At 45.7% G+C, this 19,281-nt stretch overlaps 1 protein-coding gene across 2 annotated transcripts in view; it reads left to right on the top strand.

Moving 5' to 3' along the window:
* The window catches only part of TYK2 (tyrosine kinase 2), an 841,948-nt gene that overhangs the window by 495,197 nt on the left and 327,470 nt on the right, over positions 1–19,281 (top strand). For both annotated transcript variants that reach the window (XM_086959057.1, XM_086959053.1), the window contains exon 10: positions 5,395–5,587. In XM_086959057.1, coding sequence (XP_086815183.1) covers positions 5,395–5,587 — 193 coding nt within the window. The remainder of the gene's footprint in view (positions 1–5,394; positions 5,588–19,281) is intronic.

Below are 19,281 nucleotides of genomic sequence, written 5' to 3'. Positions count from 1 at the left end.
CTTTTTCCCCCTGGAAGAAGATTTGGGAGCCCTTTTATATAATTCATTAACGCTGCTTTGTCCATCGAAACTTCTCTGCTTTCAAGGAGCACTCCTAAAGCTAATTGTGTCCCAGCATCTGGTGCTATGGAGGTTGCCTTGTCGATCTTGCTCCCAGTCTTGTTCGACAGGAAGGTCCAAGCACCGCTCCAGGGGGTCGAAATCTTCTTCCTCAAAGTCATCACGATATGGTAAGATGCACCGTAAAAAGCACAAGAATTCGAAGCGTGCTTCGGCTTTGCCCTGTCCATCGAGTGACGAGACGTTTGACTTCTGAGGCCTCGCTCTGCTTAGCGGGTGCCAGGGTCGGCTCCGCGTCTCCCTCCTTTTCTGGAGCTGGGAGGGACCCCTGCCCAATTAAAATAATTTAAAGACACCATGTGCTCCGTATTTAGGTGACCTGACCCTGCCGGCATGCCTTTGGGCCCCACAGGCTTAGCTGATGGAGATCCTGTGGGTTCTGCGCCTCTGGATTTTGCCCCTGCGCAATGGCCTCCTCTTGGATCCATCCCTGGATCCGGGCCAGCGCCGGTCGTACCTCTACGACCTTCCGTGGCGCCGCGTTACATGTCGAGGTCCTCAGCGCCACACACCGGCAGCACCTACGCCATCATCATTCCAGACGACACGGAGCTGGTCGGGTGCCCGCCAAAGCCGAGACCATTGCAGACAGAGCTGTTCAACCTGCCCTATTCGGAAGGTATCGGCATAGATGATGAGCATCAGGAGGGACAGCAGGATCCCTTAGAAATCTTGCAACCCTATCAAGAACTGGACTATTATGAGGACCTGGGTGATGCGTAGGGCGGCGTAGGTGTTGGACCTGCAGCTTCCTTCGGTGGCCTTCAAGACTAACATATTGACGGAGGTCCTGCAGCCTGGTATCTCCTCCTTGGAACCCCTGCTGCCTTTCAAAGAGGCCTTGACAGATGTTCTACTGGGCACCTGGTCCAAGCCCAGCACAGGGGCACCTGCTAATAGAAAAATTGCCTGCTGTCACCTCCCTGCACCGGGCGACACAGCTTTCCTCCCTACTCATCCCACCATACAGAGCTTCGTGGCCCAAGCCTCCACTTCCTATGGTGCGTTCCCTTCCACACCTCCGGACAGGGTATTCAAAAAGCTAGACAGCTTTGGTAAGAAGTTCTTTTCTTCACCAGCCTAGCATTGAGGTCGGTAAACACTGCATGCGCCTTGGGCCGGTACTCCCATTCGCTATGGGATACGTTTGCCCAAGTGATGCCCAGAGTCTCGAAAGACGACTGGGCTCTCCTCTCCCAGGCTGCTACAGACAGGAGAGATGCAGCCAAGTTTACCATATGATGTGGCTTAGACACGACAGACTCGCTAGGCAGACCGATTTCCTTGAATGGCCGCCTCGCCTGAGTGAGGACGTCTGGCTTTTCTGGGGATGTCCAAGCTAACCTCATGGACTTGACCTTTGATGTTGCCTCTTTCTTCGGAGGCAAGGCAGATGCAACACTTGAACACTTCAAGGACTCGTGGGCTATGGCCAAGTCCCTGAGCCTCCCCACTTTATCCCAGCCTGTGTCTGCTTTTTACCCCTTTCGTGGCTACGGAAGGAGCATCCAACCGTGCCAATCCTATTCCAGCCAGAGGACCCCTCAAGTCCAGCAACCTCTGCGGGCCAAGGACGTGGTTCACCCCGGCCTCATGTGTCGGGTGGCCAAAAGTCAGGTCATGCCACAAACTTCTCCTCAGCCGCAAAACCTTCCTGGTCCAATCCCTGCGGATCATGGATATCCAGTTGGTGGCAGGATACACCATCACATCTACCACTGGTGAGATGTCACCTCTGAGAGGTGGGTGGTGCAAATAGTCTGAAGGAGCTACTCCCTCCCCTTCAATACTACCCCTTCCCTCCATCCCTCCAACTTACGATCGGCTGACGGAGGATCACCTTGCCTTACTCCGTTAGGAAGGCAAGACTCTCTGGGCCACGGGAGCAATTGAGAGGGGTCCCGGGCCAGAAATAGGCTGTGGTTGCTATTCCTCTATTTTTCTGGTTCCAAAGAAGGACGGAGTCCTTTGTCCTGTCCTCGACCACAGGGCCCTTAACTACTTCCTCAAAAAGGAGAAGGTCAAGCAGCTCACTCTTGCTCACGTCCTCTCTGTCCTGGACCTGGGAGACTGGATTGTAGCTTTGGACTTGCAGGACGACTTATTCCACATTCCTGTTCTGCCAGGCCATCGTCGCTATCTGCTGTTTATCACTTTTAGTTTATCGTGCTCCGTTCAGCCTCACCAGTGCCCCTCGGGTGTTCACGAAGGTGAAGGAGGTGGTTGCAGCCCATCTGCGGAGATCATGGCTCTCCGTCTTCCCCTAGCTCGACGAATAGTTGTTGAAGGTGGGCTCATCCCAAGAAGTCTTCTCCCACCTCCAGACTACAGCGAACCTCCTGCATTCACTGGGGTTCACTATCAACATGCCGGAGTCACACCTGACACCCTTTTATCGGAGCAGTTCTGGGCACAGTTTTGGGCTTATCCTCCTGAGCAGCGAGTCCAGGATATTCAGGCTATGATACCAGTGTTTCAGCCTATATCCAGGATTTCGGTGAGAATGACTCTGAAGCTGTTGGGCCTCATGGCCTCCTGCATCCTGCTAGTGGACCATGCCAGATGGCTCATGCCGGCTCTGCAGTGGGACCTGAAGTTCCAATGGGCACTGCATTTGGGAGATCTCGCCGACCTAGTTTGGATATCGTAGGGAACCGTGAATGACATGGGGTGGCGGCTGACAAACCTCAATTGGTTCAGAGGCAGACCCCTCTCTCTTCCCACCCAGACTTCACAGTAGTGACGGATGCGTCCCTTCCGGGATGGGTCGGCCATCTGGGAGAGGTGGAGATCAGAGGACTCTGTTCTTGACAGAAGCCAAGCTCCATATCAACCAGTTGGAGCTTTGTGCGATCCAGTTGGCACTGAAAGCCTTTTTACTATCCCTCAAAGGAAGGCAAGTTCAGGTGTTCACAGACAACACTACCGCCAGGTGGTACTGCAACAAGCAGGGTGGAGTGGGATCGTTGATCCTTTGTCGAGGAACAACAGTGCATTTCCCTGGGGGTTTAACATCTGCTCAGTTCTCTGAATGCCAAAGCGGACAAACTCACCTGCCGGTGCCTTGCAGATCTCTAGTAGCGTCTCCATCCAGAGGCAGTGCAAGGTCTCTTTCAGCAGTTGGGAGAGCCTTGGTTAGATCTATTCGCCTCCGAAGAGAATTCACAATGTGAGCAGTTTTAGGTGTTGGAGTTTACAAGGAAGCTTTCGCTCAGCGATGCTGTTCATCACGTGTGGAGCACAGGCCTCCGTTATGCCTTTCCTCCCACACCACTCCCACCAAGAGTGCTCAAGAAGATCAGGAGTAACCAGGCCCAAGTCCTCCTTGTGGCTCCAGACTGGGCACGAAGAGTCTCTTATCCCAAGCTTCTGAAAATGAGCACTGATGCTCTGGTCAGGCTGCCACTTTGGGAGGATCTTTTGTCGCAGCAGAGGGTTCTCCACCCCAACATGTCCACTCTCAGCCTCCTTGTGTGGAGATTGAGCGGCAACAGTTGACAGCTTTTGACCTTCTTGCCGAAGTCTGTGAGGTTATTCTGGCAGCCAGGCGTCCTTACAAGAAGTCGGTATATGCCTGCAGATGGCAAACATTTTGTAAAAACTGTACAGAATGGTCTCTTGACCCTTTGTATGTCTCTCTGTCAGATGTTCTTTTTTTCTTTCTCTCCTTGGCCCAACAGAACTCTGCTCTGAGCACTCTGAAGGGCTACCTTTCGGCCCGTCTGCTTTCCTTTGGCTGCCAGATCAGCCATCACTTTTTAAGTCTCCTCTTGTACAGCGATCTTTGAAGGGGCTTAACCAGCTGTTCCCCCTTCTCCTTTTAATATGCCCTAATGGTACTATAATTTGGTCCATACCTGTTTGATATGTGCACCGTTTGAACCTCTGCACAGTTGCCCCTCCGGCTGCTCACTATCAAAACAGCCGTTTTAGCGTCAATAGCTTCTGCCCGGAGCGTGATCAAACTTCAGGCTCTGCCATCTCCGCCTCCTTACCTGACCGTCTTCCCGGACAAAGTAGTGATCCACAATAGTGAGCCTTTCACCTTTCCATCTGGTTCAATCTGTTACTCTGCCCACCTTCTATACACCTCTGCATCCTTCCAAGGAAGAGAAGCGTCTCCACTGTCTGGACCCAAAAAGAGCATTATTGTTCTACCTTGTTCGCACTAAAGAGTTCGGGGTGGACAACCAACTTTTCGTATGTTATGTTGGAGCAAGGAAGGGACGAGCCTTTCAGAAGAGGACCATTTCACACTGGGTCATCCTCTGCATGAAAATATGCTTAGCCTTGGTGAAGAAACAGCCTCCTGAAGGCCTTAGGCCCCATTCTACCAGGGCACAGGCAGCTACCAAGGCTCTTCAACTTGGTGTCCTGGTTAGTGACATCTGCGAAGCATCCACGTGGTCATCTCTGCACACTGTCGCCAGACACTATTGCCTGAATTCTCAAGTCCACAGGGAGGGCCTCTTTGGCCACTCTGTCTTGCAGGATTTCTTAGTCTAAAACCTTTCCGCAGTCCGTCCTCCAGGGATTGCATTGCTTGGGTATCAGTTCAAAGGTAAGGAACCTGAAGTTAGATGTTTCTATCAGATGGACAAGTTACTTACCTTCGGTAACCCCTCATCTGGTAGAGACATGATTTAGCCGTAGATTCCTTCCTGCCCCACCCATCCTCCCTGCACTGTGGATTGGTTTAGTGCCAAGGCTGTTTCCCCTTCAGGGCCCTAGTTGTTTTTTCATACACCATGGTCAGTCACTTTATTGCTCTGTGCTTCTGGACTGGAAAGTTGTGAAAAGTACTGACATCAGCGCGCCGGGGTTGTCCCCTATATTGACAACGCAGATGTCACCAAGACGCCGAACCTGATGCCTATGACGTCCTGTGGAGTCAATTGACGCCACCTATTAGTGCACAGGGGTACTGCTATCAAAACCTTCCGGATGCAGCCTGGAAGTTCAAAGGTAAGGAATCTGCAGCTAGATCATGTCTGTGCCAAATAACGCATTAACAAAGGTAAGTAACTTGTCCGTTTGGCAGCCCAGGCAAAAATAAAGGTTGTGCAAAGATATTCTTTCAAATTCCTTGTGATCTCTTTCTATTCCAGGCATACTTCCAAGCATGTTTACCACATGTAGACTTTATGATTCATACTATGAACGACATTATTGCTTAAATGGTCCCATATGTGGTGCGACATGAGCTGTTGAACCTTTCCACAGGCTGGCTCAGTTACTTTCTGCTTGATAATCCCTGTTTCCATCTCTATGCAGATGAGTGGGATGCACAATGGGCTCATCTACAAACAGTTCCGTATCCATCAGAAGGAGAACTTGTTCATCCTTGAAGGTTGGGACAAAGAATTTTCCAGTGTGAAGGAACTCACCGAAAGCCTGAAAGGCTGCTCTCTGAGGGCTGGAGACGAGACCTTTACAGTCAAGAAATGCTGCTTGCCGAAATCTGGAGGTAACTGCCTTCCTCAGTTACCTTTACTGCCAGCTTTTTCAGCATCTCAGTGTTACCTACCTACCTACCTACATCATCAGCACAATTTGTCATAAATGTGTTTTCTGAGAAGATATGTTGGGCATTGCAAGCGCCTTATCCTTTTTCCAGGACAGGAAAATTGTAAAATAAATATGCAAACCTGTAGGGACTTACCATTTTTTACTTTCTTCCTGGGAACCAAGCCTACTCTGCAGATTTTAAATTTGTTCTAAGTTTCGCTCCAACTGCTTTGTCTATTTTGATGGAAGTGTATCTCAGGCGCGCAAGGGCCTTCAGTTACAGGCTAGTAGCACATTGAGTGAAAGATCTCAGGAAGTTACATTTTTCTTGAATTATTTTAGGCGAAAATTGCATTAAAGATTTTGTTTGAGCACTCTTGACAGTGTTTTTTTTTCTTTCTCCCTCATGCCCTTTTCCACTTGCTAAACTACACTCTCCCTCACACCTTTTCACCTCCCTGCAATTCCTCCAGCATCTTGGTGCTACTGTCATCTGTGTGCGCTTTCCTCCTGACACCGTACCTGCCCTTGCAATCTGTGTTGTTCTGGCTGTGTGTTACTCCTCCTTTCTTTATTGCTCTCTCCCTCGTTTTATTCATGCCACTTTGACATTCTGGCTGCATAGTCTTTTGGTAGCATCCCCTGCTGGCGTCAAGCCCCCTTTGCTGGTATAAACCTAGGAGTGCTTCTGATAATGGTGGTTTTGATTTTAGCTGTGTTTGGTGGCTATTTAAGACAGTAAAAGTCTTGATTGTAGCTGAAGTCTAGATGTATTCAAAGTACAGGAAAACACCCCAAACAGAGCCGTCCAGTGGAGTGGTGTGGCAGACCCAGAAGCAGAGGACGTCCCGGGACCAGGGTTCAATTCCTGACGCGGCAGGGTCGTGGACCAGGGTCAGCAGACTCGATAATTCTCGCCTCAGTGCCTACTCCAACCAGGAATCACACTCTGCAACTCTGGGCATTAGCTTGCCTCATCTGCACAACAGACAAGATATGTGGGTGAGCAACCCAATATACCCTTGCGGGCTCGGGCAATACTTATTATAAGAAAAAAGACCAGCAAGGGATTTTGTTCAATTGCTATTTGTCAGCGTTATTAGGACCTGTTATGAAAATCAAGGTTCCTAGAACTGTTCTTAGTCAGTCGCTGTAGTGAATCATTAACTTCTCCACAACGGCCCCCCACATACGCCGGGCATGCCTGGTTTCACCTTGGAGATACCCAGTAGGGACCATCTCACAGAGAAAGCCAGGACGGGTTCCCCAGCGGTCTACAGCGCAGAGATACCCCATGTGGGGTGATTCATGCGCTTTACAAGACATCATTACATTACATTACAAGAAGCCAACGTCCAGAGTGGCGTTGCTAAGGAATCTTCCAGACTGGAAGGCATCACTCTAGAACACTGAGTAAGTCCTAAATGTAGAAGAAATGAGTCGCGTGCTTTCACGAGACTCGCAACACATCATTGACAAAGTTACAAGCATGTAATTATACAACATCTTCCCCTCTTTGAAGGGCAACAAAATAATAAACTAAATACAAAGGTTGAAACCAGAATAAAAGCTGTGTGAGGCAAAGGTACATTACTATTCCAAAACAAAGTCTCTTAATCTGCAAGAAATCTGTGTAAGACGTGATGCTCTTTTAGCTGTCGCCTCGGAAGATTCACCAAAAACTGTTTCTAAAACTCGACTAGAAGAAGGTTGCTCATCAACCAAATCAAACCAGTCACAATGATCTGACTCTGAAGAGGCATATTTTCGGATGACAGAGGCCTGAAGGGGGGGAGATCTTGAAAAGAGCCCTCTTGTTTCACCACCCTTTGTTATCAAGAAGGGAAGAATTTTTACTGACATCTGTAACTAGTGTTGGAGAAGAGAACTGCAATTGTCCTTTCAGGACTTTTTTAGGATTTTTGATGAGTACCCCATCCCCTTTTTGTAAGGGCTGATCCAAGGAGTGTTTACTTGCATCAAAGCTTGATTTCATGGCATGTTGTTTAGCTTTAACATGTTCTTGGATAGAATGAGAATTAAAAGAAAAATTACCATTTTCATGTAACCAACTGGGATTAAGATGTGTATGCACTTTTCTTTTTCTAAGTAAAGCAAATGGTGCAATACCAGTAGTGGCATGTGGAGTGGTATTATATGCCCAAACTTTGTCATGTCTAAATGACAAAGGGTCTAACCTGGTGGAGATTGCAGTTTGTATTCCTTCCTTGATGATTCGATTACTTCTCTCAACCACTCCAATCGAAGAGGGGGAATACAATGCAACCTTAAAGTGAGAAATGTCATGTGTCTTAAGAACAGAACACATCTTTTGAGAAACAAAGTCTGTCCCGTTATCAGTGACAATGGTTTTAGGAAAACCTTCACCATCAAACACTGTTTGTAAAAATTTGACAGCATTATCAGTTGATGCTACATTACAAAAATAGTACAACCATTTGTATGGTAGTCAACCAAAACAATCATACATTTGTTCTCAGTTGGTAAAATATCATAAGGACCAGAAAAGTCCAAACCTACTTTGCCCCATGGACCTGCAGGAAGTGGTACAGGCCATAAAGGAGTGGACAGAGTTTTCCAATGTTTGTCAAGACGTTTGCAATTATCGATCACTTTCCTGACATGTGCATCCATGGAGGACCACCAGTAGAATTGTTTGATGCGTTGACATGTTTTGATAACGCCCAGGTGTCCTTGATGAGCTGAACAAATGATCAGATTTCGTAAGGATTCAGGTGGAACAAATAAATCATTGCGCATAATCATGTTGTTTACTAAAGAAAGTTCTTCCACTACGTTTGTAAAAGCTTTTAAATCTGGAGAAAGGGTTCTACGCTCAGGCCATTTGTTAACAATAAAGTCTTTGACCTTTGGAAGTGTGACATCATTATTGAAGGTTGAATTCCAATCAGTCTCAGAAATGGGTTGGCATTCCGCAGTAGCATCAATTGTAGCAACTACACATTCAATGTCATCATCAACAACGGAATTATCATTTAAAGACATTCTTGAAAGACAATACGCCCTGAAATTTTTGCCCCCAGGAATATGTTTGATGATAAAGTGAAATTCGTGTCGTTTTGACAGAAGTCTAACAAGTCTTGCAGAAGCCCTGTAAGAAGAGGTTTGTGGTCCGTAAAAATTTCAACTCATGACCCCAAATATATGATTTGAATTTCTGTATGGCCCAAACACAAGCCAGGGCCTCTCTTTCTATAGTACTGTACCTAGTTTCAGCTGGTAGAAGTGTTGTGGATGCGAAGGCAACCGTTTGTTCTTTGTGTCTCACCCATTGTCCCAAGACGGCTCCTAAACCAGTGAGGCTGGTGTCAACTGTGATAAAACCCTTTCAACCATCTGAAAAAGGATGCAGAGCTGGTGAATCCTCAATGAGTTTCTTTACATGCTCAAAAACTTTTTGTAAGTCATCTGACCAGGCAAACTTTAATCCCTTTCTCAAGAGCTCTCTCAAAGGTTAAAAAAATGTGGGCATAGCCATGAACAAATCCAGCATAATATTCTACCAGACCAAGAAACGAGCGAAGGGAATCCCTTTCTTTTGGAGACGTGGCATCTCTAATGGCCTTTATTAATGAAAACGTAGGTTTGATGCAGTTGGGTGAAAGAGAATGGGCCAAATAATCAAATTCTTGAACACCAAACTTGCATGCCTGACAGTCATTTCAGCTTTCTCCAAAACTCCCAACAATTTACAAGGGTCTGATCATGTTCAGAAATGTCAATGGCAAAGATTAGAATATCGTCCTGGTAAGCCTGTACCCCAGGAATGTTTTGCAGTAAATTATCTATTAACTTTTGGAAAATGCTAGCTGCCGAAGCTAAACCAAATGGGAGTCTTAAATACTTGTAGGCTCCAAATGGCGTAACAAAAGTTGTTAATTCTTGAGACTCAAGGGATAAAGGAATTTGATGATACGCGGACTTTAGGTCCAAAAGGGAGAAATACTTGGCCCCACCCAAATTAGCTAGTAGATCATGAATTTTGGTTAATGGATGGCAATCCACAATGATATTATTATTCAGGGAGTGTAAGTCGGCGCATAATCTTACCTCGCCAGATTTTTTGCGCACTAAAACTATGGGAGAAACCCATTCAGATGAATCACAGGGTGTAATAATTCCCTCATCATACAAGTTTTTCAAAACTGTCTTCAATTCATCTCTTGTTCTTAAAGGAAGAGGACGAACTTTGTGGATGATGGGTTGTGCGTTGGGCTTAAGGCGAATTTCATGCTTGAAACCCAACACTGTGCCTACTTTATTCTGAAAAACATTGGGAAATACATTGAGTAAGTTATCAACTTTATGATTAGGTAATGACAACTCTGCAACATTAAAGTTTCCATGTTCGTGACTAGTGTAATAATCCTGTGGAATATCACCTAAAGCAATGGGTTGGTCAGAACCAGGTTTGAGGATTAAACCCATCCTGGCTTGATCCAACCAACCTAAAATATTTCTGCCTTTAAGAGCAACGTAGACTTTTATAAAAGTGTATCTCGCAAGACATGCAATATTGGAATGAAAGTAGCCTAACATATCAATATCTTTTTCGCCAAATGCTTTAGGGTTGACATCAGACTTGCAAAGTGTAATACTACTACCCCAATTTGCATTGAATGTAAGATCTGATAAAATGGTGATTGGTGAACCTGAGTCAGCTTTGACTTGTAGAGAAAGTGTACCAACAATTAACTCACACCAAGGACCCTTGACTTTGGACAATTCAACAGAATCACATTCAATTGACAACAAAACATCGTTAAGTCTGGTTGAACAGGACTCTAGATTTTCGTTAAATTCTTTGTTAATAACTCTGTTAAAACTTTTGCGACCTCTGCAATCTGATGGGAAGTGACCAATTTTCTTCCACAAGGAACATTTTCTACCAGATGCAGGACAATTAGGGGAATTGCCAAGATGACTTCTTGAGCCACACCTATAACAAATGGTGGGTTTCCTAACTGGTTGTCTGACAGAATTATTAAGAAGGTCCACGGAACAGGTGGTAGAAGTGGAATGAGAATGTTGGTCAATCATGTGAATACTAGGTTGAGAAATGCTTTATTGCAAAATTTTGGATGAAATAGTTGCTCATTCAATGCCTTTAGCAATATCTACGGTTTCTGCTAGAGTGGGATTTTTACAACTTAGCAAGCGTTCTTGGATTTTCTTTGAAAAACAGGCAAATGATTTGATCTCTAATAGAAGTGTTTGTACTTAGACCAAATTCACAAGTAGAGGCTAGAATTCTGAGTTGAGCAATGTAGTCTTCCACATTACGTCTACGTTTTGTTTGCTTTTGAAAAAATTGTGACGCTCTAAAACAATGCTAGGTTCATCGTCATATTGCTTATTAAGTCGTGCAAGAGCTTCTTAGTAAGTATCCCAATTATCTCCTGCATCGGGAGGGGAAGGAAATACTGGATGGCTCTCAAAAACTTGTTGAGCAGCAACACCCAGACAGCCATAGAGAATAGTGACCTTGCGAGCTGGAGAGTATTTGGTAGCATCAATGGCCACTAAGTAGTTCTCAAAGCCCTTTAACCATTTGTGCCATTTGAGAGGAGGTTAACCCGGAACTTGTAAAAATGGAGCAGGTGTATGAAATTGTTGTGAAGAAGCCATGGCGATGAATATAAACTTGTGAAACAAAGATAATGTACTTTATTAAAAATTTGCAAAATGGTGAAAGCGTGCCTATCGCTGCAATGAAATGCAATATGCAAGTTTATAATAAGCTTGCCTATCGCTGTAGAAACAGGTGTAATAGCGTGCCTATCGCTGTGATGCAATATGCAAAATGCTGTCAGCATTTAAAATTGAAGGTGTAATGAGAAGATGATATGATAATCACGTTGAAATGTGGAGTTGAGAAGCGTGCCTATCGCTGTGATCACGTAATACAATATGCAAAATGCTGTGAGTGTTGAAAATTGAGGATTTAATGAGGAGATGAAATGATGTTCATGCTGAAATGTGGAGTTGAAAAGCGTGCCTATCGCTGTGAAAACGATGAAAAACAGCAGTAGGCATTGATAATATGGGGAAGATGAGGAGATGACTGCGTTGAAAAGCGGAGTTAAAAAGGTTATAAAAGAGTGCCTAACGCTGTTGTAACAATAATGGAGAAAGATAGGCAGTGTCTGTGATGAAGCGTGCTTATCGCTGTCAGCAGGGAAAAGCTTTGCGTTGAGATATATTTTTTTTAAATGGTAACGTTTATTTGTACATGGTTAGTTAAAACCTTTACAAAATTATAAAAACACCACTATGTACATTTAAAAGGCCTTTGTATTTAAGCATATCAAGTCAAATTAGATTAAAAATAAGAAGTTGGTTGAGATCAGTTTGTGGTTGTCCTCAGAGCCGTTTTATGTTAGTCAAACACTGTTTAGTCTTTTCTTTGTCAGATCGAAGAACCTCACGACCTGGCAGTTCAATTTAGTGTTGTTGGTGTTAAAACACAGTTTGACTGCCTGCAGGTCCGAACGGCGTGTAGTTTAAAGGAAGGTACTAAGAAGTTGTGTCTCAGGTCCCTAAGTCTAGGACAGATGCAGATCACATGAACAATGTCCTCCTTGGCGATTATACACTGGCGACGCTGCTGTGATGAATTGTTTCTTTCCCAGGGTGGGAGATGGGGGAGTATGGGGATTACGCCTAGGCGTAGTTTTAGCAGCTTTTCTTTGTTTCCTTTTCATACTGATGCTTGCGGTTGTATTCTTCCATAGTCACCCAGCGTTATCCAGCCGTGCGCCCTGTTTGCTAGGTCCTGCTTGTCTTCGATCACTGAGACAATGCGTGCCGATTTTTTTTTAAGGGACAATAGATCTATTGATGTTTCCCAGATGTCAGTCAGGCCTAGAACTTTGAGTGATTCAAAAAGGTAGTCTCTGGGCAAGGATTTCCGTTGGCGAAGTAGCTCTTTCCATACGTTAGAGCTTAAGGAGCCCGTCTCTGCAGTGCGGATCTTGTGCCAGCTGGCTACGCACATGCTCCGCCTTTCTATGGTTTGTTTGAGGATGCCGAATTCTAGTCGGATTTGAGCTGGAGAGATGTATTTTGGGAGGTTGAAGATGGCCCTATATGTGTTAGCTATGACTGTATACAATAATGCGGCATCCTTCCCATGGAGCGATTTGCTGCCGCATGTAAGGGTAGGCTGTAGTTTAGCACGCAAAATTTCAAGGGGAGGTTTAAAGGTGAGATCGGGGAGTTTGGCCTTTAGAGGTTTTAATGCCAGGTAGATAGTCGTCGCCTTACCTCGTAAGGAGTCAAGTTGTACTCTAGACGTGTTTTTGAAGTCCAGGATTACTCCCAGGTACTTATAAGAGGTCACCCGATCAAGCTGTTCTCCATTCAGATGCCAACAGAGATTCCTTTTTTTCCTGCAATTCACAGCCATGACCTTTGATTTGCTGAAATGTATTTGAAGGGAGTTTTTTACAGAAAAAGTATGAGTTACGTTCAAGAGGTGCTGAAGGCCCGTTGGTGTCCGACTTATCAGCACCAGGTCATCCGCAAATAGGAGATTGGAGAGGGTGATTTTCCCCAATTTGGGTGCATGATTAGGGCATTTGTCGAGGGCCCCAGGTAGGTCGGCTAAAAAGAGGTTGAATAGTAGTGGTGCTAATACGCACCCCTGTTTTAGCCCTTTTGTTGTCCTGATGGCGTTCGAAAGGTGCGTACTTGCCCCAAGTTGAATTTTGATCCAGGTATTTGATTGGAGCATTATTAGCACATCTAGGAGGGGTTTCGGTATTCCTCAATTGTTCAGTTTCTGCCAGAGTTTGTTACGGTCCACATGATCGAATGCCGCGGTATAATCGGTGAACAAGAGGTATAAAGATGACTTGATCTCTTTTGCTGTTCCCATCAGCGAGGACAATGCCATGATGTTGGTTGTGGTCCCTTGGCCTTTGGAGAAGGCCGTTTGCTTAATTGGGATGATTGAGTTTACAGATGCCCATGATGATAGTTCCTCCAGGATGACTCCAGCAAAGTATTTTGCCTCCACATCTAGTAGGGCAATGAGCCGATAGCTGCTGGGGTGCTTCTTACTACCGCGTTTGTATATCGGGCTGATGACTGACCCGTGCCAAGACTCTGGAAGAGTCTGGGTGTTTCTTATATTATTAAATGTTGGTGCCAACGATTCGCTCCAAAACTCCACGTCTGATTTATATAGTATCGGTGGTATGCCATTTGGCCCCGGAGCCCCAGTGGGTCGCCCCCTCGATATTTTTCGTTTGATGTCTACTGGCAAGATCTTGTTCGTTGGGCCTAGCTCGATAGTCTTTGCAGGGTCTTCATCTATATTAGATTTATCAAATTTTGATGAGCTAGTGGCTCCGTGCACACACTTTCCTTGGGTTTCTATGCCCGTATGGTGGTTCGCGTTTCCTTTCGTTTTCGACCTTGTGGCTTTTGTGCAAGGATTGTTGGTAACGGCGTCCTCTATAGTGTCATCGTTGTTGAAATGCGTTAATAGGTATTTTGTCCATACCTCCTCTGAAATGTATGAGTTTTGACCTAGATGATCAGGGTGTTGTAATCTTTTGACCATTTGCCAAAACTTGGAGCTGTTTTTCTGTTTCCCTTCATAAAGAAGTTTTACCCACAGGTCTTCATTTCTTAGTTTCTGCTTTTCCCATTTCAACCGCTTGAGCTGTTTTTTTGCTACCCATAGGTCACTATGTAGGCTCTGGTTCGTTTGATCCTTTCGCAGTTGTCTCAGGTTTTGGTTTATTAGTTGTTTTTGTGTTTTCATTTTTAGGGTTGGTTCGTTTGAATTTCCCTTCCCTTGACGTGAGTTTTTAGGCATAATTCTTTCCATTTTCTCTCTGATGGCATGTATAAAGTTTTGCCAAACATCCACCACCTTAGTTGAGGAACTAGCAATTTCGTTGAAAAGGGTTTTCGCTTTGCAGCTTATAGAGTCAATATTGCCGGCATTGCACCGTAGCCACTTTAAATTTGAGATGACTTCTGTGTCGGGGCCTATAAATGGCGCTGTTTCCAGTTGACAGTTTGATCTTAATTTAGCCTCTAAAGGCAAGTTGTCACTGAGGTCACTCGTCCCTATTCTGAAGTTTGTTACCCAGAAAAACATGTTTAGAGATAGATATAAACATGTAATTGAGATGAGAAGATTGTTTATTGGAATGGAAGATGGCTACTGGTGGATAATCCTCGACGTAGCGACCTTTTAAGGCCCTTAAGTTAAGTTGCTCCAAAAGTCGTAGTAAGTTTTTTGAGTGCTTCCTTGATTTCTGATTTTTCGTTGGGCCGTGTGTTGGTACGCCCCATGCTGCATTCAGATCTTGAATAAGGTTGATGTGTTGGTCTTTGTTAATGAGGTGCATATTAAAGTCGCCGGCCAGGATGAATCAGTCGGGACTCCCTTACTTCCATTATTTTTTCCAGCACTTTTGCCAGGTCTTCCACCGTTTTTTATTTATGCTTGGGATGGATATATGGGTTAATTATAATGACTCCCTGAACCTGCTTTTTTGATCGGAGCAAGATCTTTACCGCCTGTATAGCGCTTGGGGGAGGTATGTGAAAAACCATTATATCAAATTCGCCTATTGTTGGTATTGAGGCGAAGAACATTAAGCCTCCTGATCTTAGCCCAAAGATGGCGTTTTTGTTTGCGGGAATGCAGCATGAAGTAAACCCTTGGAGCTCAAATGCTTTTTCTTCCCAAGTTTCCTGGAGCAATAGAAGGTCAAATGCACTCTGGTATTAAAGAAATTCGGGATCATTGCTTTTACAGGCTAAGCCGTTGATATTCCAGGAGCAGATTCTGATTTCCCTGTGCTTGCCTGAATGGGTGTTAAGTTCTTCCCTTTTTTGTCAATTATCGACAGTCGTGGTGATTGTACGTTGTATTGACTTCCAGTGATGGATGCTTTTTGGCAAAGAATAACTACCATGAGTTTGGTTTTGTCCAGGTCGAGGACTTTTTGTTTCTAGCGGGAGCATCTAAGGCAAACTGCTCCTTGCTCCCTTAAGTATAGAATTAGTGATTACTCCAGTATTGGATCTTTCATAGATTCACATGCCTGAATCATTCCCCGTCGTCGAGACGGGAGTCTCCGGTATATAAAAAAGCAGTGCTTAGTAGTATAGCAAACTGAAAAGAGGCCTAGGCCCATTTCCCTTTTGCAACCCATAGCCTTTGTTATGTAAAAAAGGCCCAAACTTTTCCCTGAACCAATCAGAGCTCCTCACCCTCTAGAACACTCCTGAGAGAACCTTCTGCCCCTCAGATTTTTCTACCGCACGTTGTGCTAGGGAGTCTCCTTTGAGCTCTGCTCAAACTCTGTGTTTTTTAACTTCTTTAAAGAACTTTGTTCTTACGAATTCTTCTGGATTCTGTTCTACTATGGATTATCTTCAAGTACATTCTTTAAGGAATGTCTGGAAAGGAGAAGAAAGGATCAACCGCAAGATATATCGCATTTTCTCAAGTAAGTTCTGAGAGGTCGTGGAGGGCGCCTTTTAATAGGGTGTCAAATGCTAAGACCAGAAAGGAGGTTTTCCCCAGTGACCGTGATGAGGCGGCGTCCTCAACATGTAGGAGATCTCATAAGAGATAAAAATCTCCTCAAACTCATTCCTCAGGGGAACGTCCTGAGAAGGCCCTCAAAAAGACCACTCATGGGTCTTATGGGCGCAGTCCTTCAAAATCTCCTCACTCTGTGGAAAAGGAGAAGAAAGGACATGCTTTTGGGGTAAGATCATGTTAAAAAGACGACTTTTGAGCCGTCAAAATCACTTCCTCTGGTCAAAGAACCCTTCTTGAAGCAGTCTTTTATACCTCTGAGCTAAAGACTAAGGCAGCCTCTCCGTCTACGACGGCATCATCTACGACGGCATCGTCTACGACGGTGGTCGTCTACGACGGTGGTCGTCTACGATAGTCGTCGACGACAGTGGTCGTCTACGATGGCTGTCTACGATGGCCGTCGACGACGGTGGTCGTCTACGAGGGTCGTCGACGACAGTGGTCGTCTACGACGGTGTCATCTACAATGGCCGTCGACGACGGTGTCGTCTACAATGGTCGTCGACGACGGTGTCGACGGCGGTGGTCGTCGACGATGGTGGTAGTCTACGATGGCCGTCGACGACGGTGGTCGTCTACGATGGTCGTCGACGACGGTCGTCGACGACGGCGGTGGTCGTCGACGACGGTGGTCGTCTACAATGGCCGTCGACGACGGTGGTCGTCTACAATGGCCGTCGACGACGGTGGTCGTCTACAATGGCCGTCGACGACGGTGGTCGTCTACGATGGTCGTCGACGACGGTGGTCGTCTACGATGGTCGTCGACGACGGTGGTCGTCTACGATGGTCGTAGACGACGGTGGTCGTCTACAATGGCCGTCGACGACGGTGGTCGTCTACAATGGCCGTCGACGACGGTGGTCGTCTACGATGGCCGTCGACGACGGTGGTCGTCTACGATGGTCGTCGACGACGGTGGTCGTCTACGATGATCGTCGACGACGGTGGTCGTCTACAATGGCCGTCGACGACGGTGGTCGTCTACGATGGTCGTCGACGACGATGGCTGTCTACGATGGCTGTCTACGATGGCTGTCTACGGTGGTCGTCTACGACGGTGGTCGTCTACGAGGGTCGTCGACGACGGTGGTCGTCTACGAGGGTCGTCGACGACGGTGGTCGTCTACGATGGCTGTCTACGATGGCCGTCGACGACGGTGGTCGTCTACAAGACAGCAGCGACAACGACTATGTCGAGAACGAGGTCACCAGCAACGGTGACTGTCGTCGACGACGGATAGCTCTTTATACCTGGTGTTCACGATGACAATCTCCTCAACGGGCTCGTTGAGGAAAATTCCAAGATTAGAAATCATCAGCAACTGCTTCAAGAGCAGGATTCATAGGAAAAGAACCTTTTGGGATACGCTATTAGTCCCTCACAATTACATGTGAAGTATGAGAAGGACTGTAAGGAGTGATAGGGGGAGTACCACAAAAACAGCACTATCGCCATGAGTGCCAGGAAGGAATGGTTGGAATGCCATGCTTCATGATGATAGATCTGCAGTTTATGCTGACAGACTATGGAAAGAGGTTTCCGCCGGCACCAGCTGCTCAGGAAATCCCATCCCTACAACTCAAGTTAGAAACAGGGCGTCACTACAAGAAGGTAGGCTGGCAACTCCTTGAATAATACACCACCAGAATCCGGTCACCACAGATGAGGATGACCAGGAAGAGGGAGAAATGACAGATCCCAACAAAAAATGGGATGATTGCTTGAATCCATCTCCAGCATCTCCCTCACCAGGACGGGTGGCTTCTCTGCAGATTCCATAATATAATGGAAACAGCTGCAAGAGATTCTAGCTTCCTATGTCGACAATACGAACGGATTGCTTCTTATACGATTTCATGTAGCCATTCAAAACCATCCAAAATCTCATTTCGTGTATTAGCAAGTGGCGCAACAGGAATCTAAGAATCCCTCTGCACCTATATCAACACCTCCGAACAGGGAGTGGAGATGCTTGGACAACGCAAGACAGAGATTCTCATCCATGTCTGTTCTCTTAGGCAAAGCAGATAATGCCCTTGCTATTCTGGGCAGTTAATACAAGCATATATGGTGCAATATGGCGCCTAACCTGGATCTCTTCCTAGAGAACATTAGACATGAGGCGAGCGACGGTGCTAACGAGTCAGACGTGGTTAAGGTCGACTGCCTTAAGACCAGAAGTCCAAAATTAGGATCCTGAATCTCCTTTTCGATGGAGAAGATTCATTGGGAAGCAAGTGGATGAGGCATTTCAAGATATCAAAGGGAATACAAATACCCTGGGTACACTATGATACCGTTAGGTGCCTTTCCGAGGCGACTGGAAAGGAGGCCAATCATCCTACAAAGGGAGTTATCAACAAGGGAAGATAACCCCTGTTATTCCTCATCATCACAACCATATTGTCAACAATAGGAGTTACAACAAACAAGGAACTATACAAAGTCTGCTCCTAGAGGACTAGGAGTTCGTCAGGGAAAAAAAAAAAAAAAATGGTTAATGACAACCTCCAGGATCTGGCTGCATGTTGCTTTTCCTCTCCACGAGTTCCATGGGTGGGAGAGTTGCTTCCCATCTATATTGTGGACAGAAGATGGCAGATAGATGGGCTTCAATATACTAAAATTCACACACTCTTCAGTTTTCTTCAATTCCCTCCTTCCAACACTGCAGACAGGTCAAGAGACTAAAAACATCTAACTCAGATGCGTTTGGAGATTCAGACAATGCTCCGAAAGGGAGCAATAGAACCGGTGCCGATCTTCCAAAAACAAAAAGGTTTTTTACTCCTATTTTTCTTCCCAGTTCGGAAGAATGCCCTTCAATAGCGCCCTATTCTAGGCCTGAGAGTTCTGAATACTTACCATAAGAAGCAATTTTTTTCTAAATGCTGTCCCTTGACATTCGGCTACTCTTAAACCCAAGGGATCATATTACCACTCTAGACTTACAGGATGCTTACTTTTCACATCCCCTTCATCCTTCCTTTAAACTGTATCTTCGATTGGCAGTAGCCGGAGGACCATTAAT

This window comes from Lissotriton vulgaris, chromosome 1_1 (assembly GCF_964263255.1).
Source record: "Lissotriton vulgaris chromosome 1_1, aLisVul1.2, whole genome shotgun sequence".
NCBI classification, from domain to species: Eukaryota; Metazoa; Chordata; class Amphibia; order Caudata; family Salamandridae; genus Lissotriton; species Lissotriton vulgaris.
The sequence above is the reverse complement of the archived record's forward strand: the minus strand, read 5'-3'. Positions and strand labels throughout refer to the sequence as shown.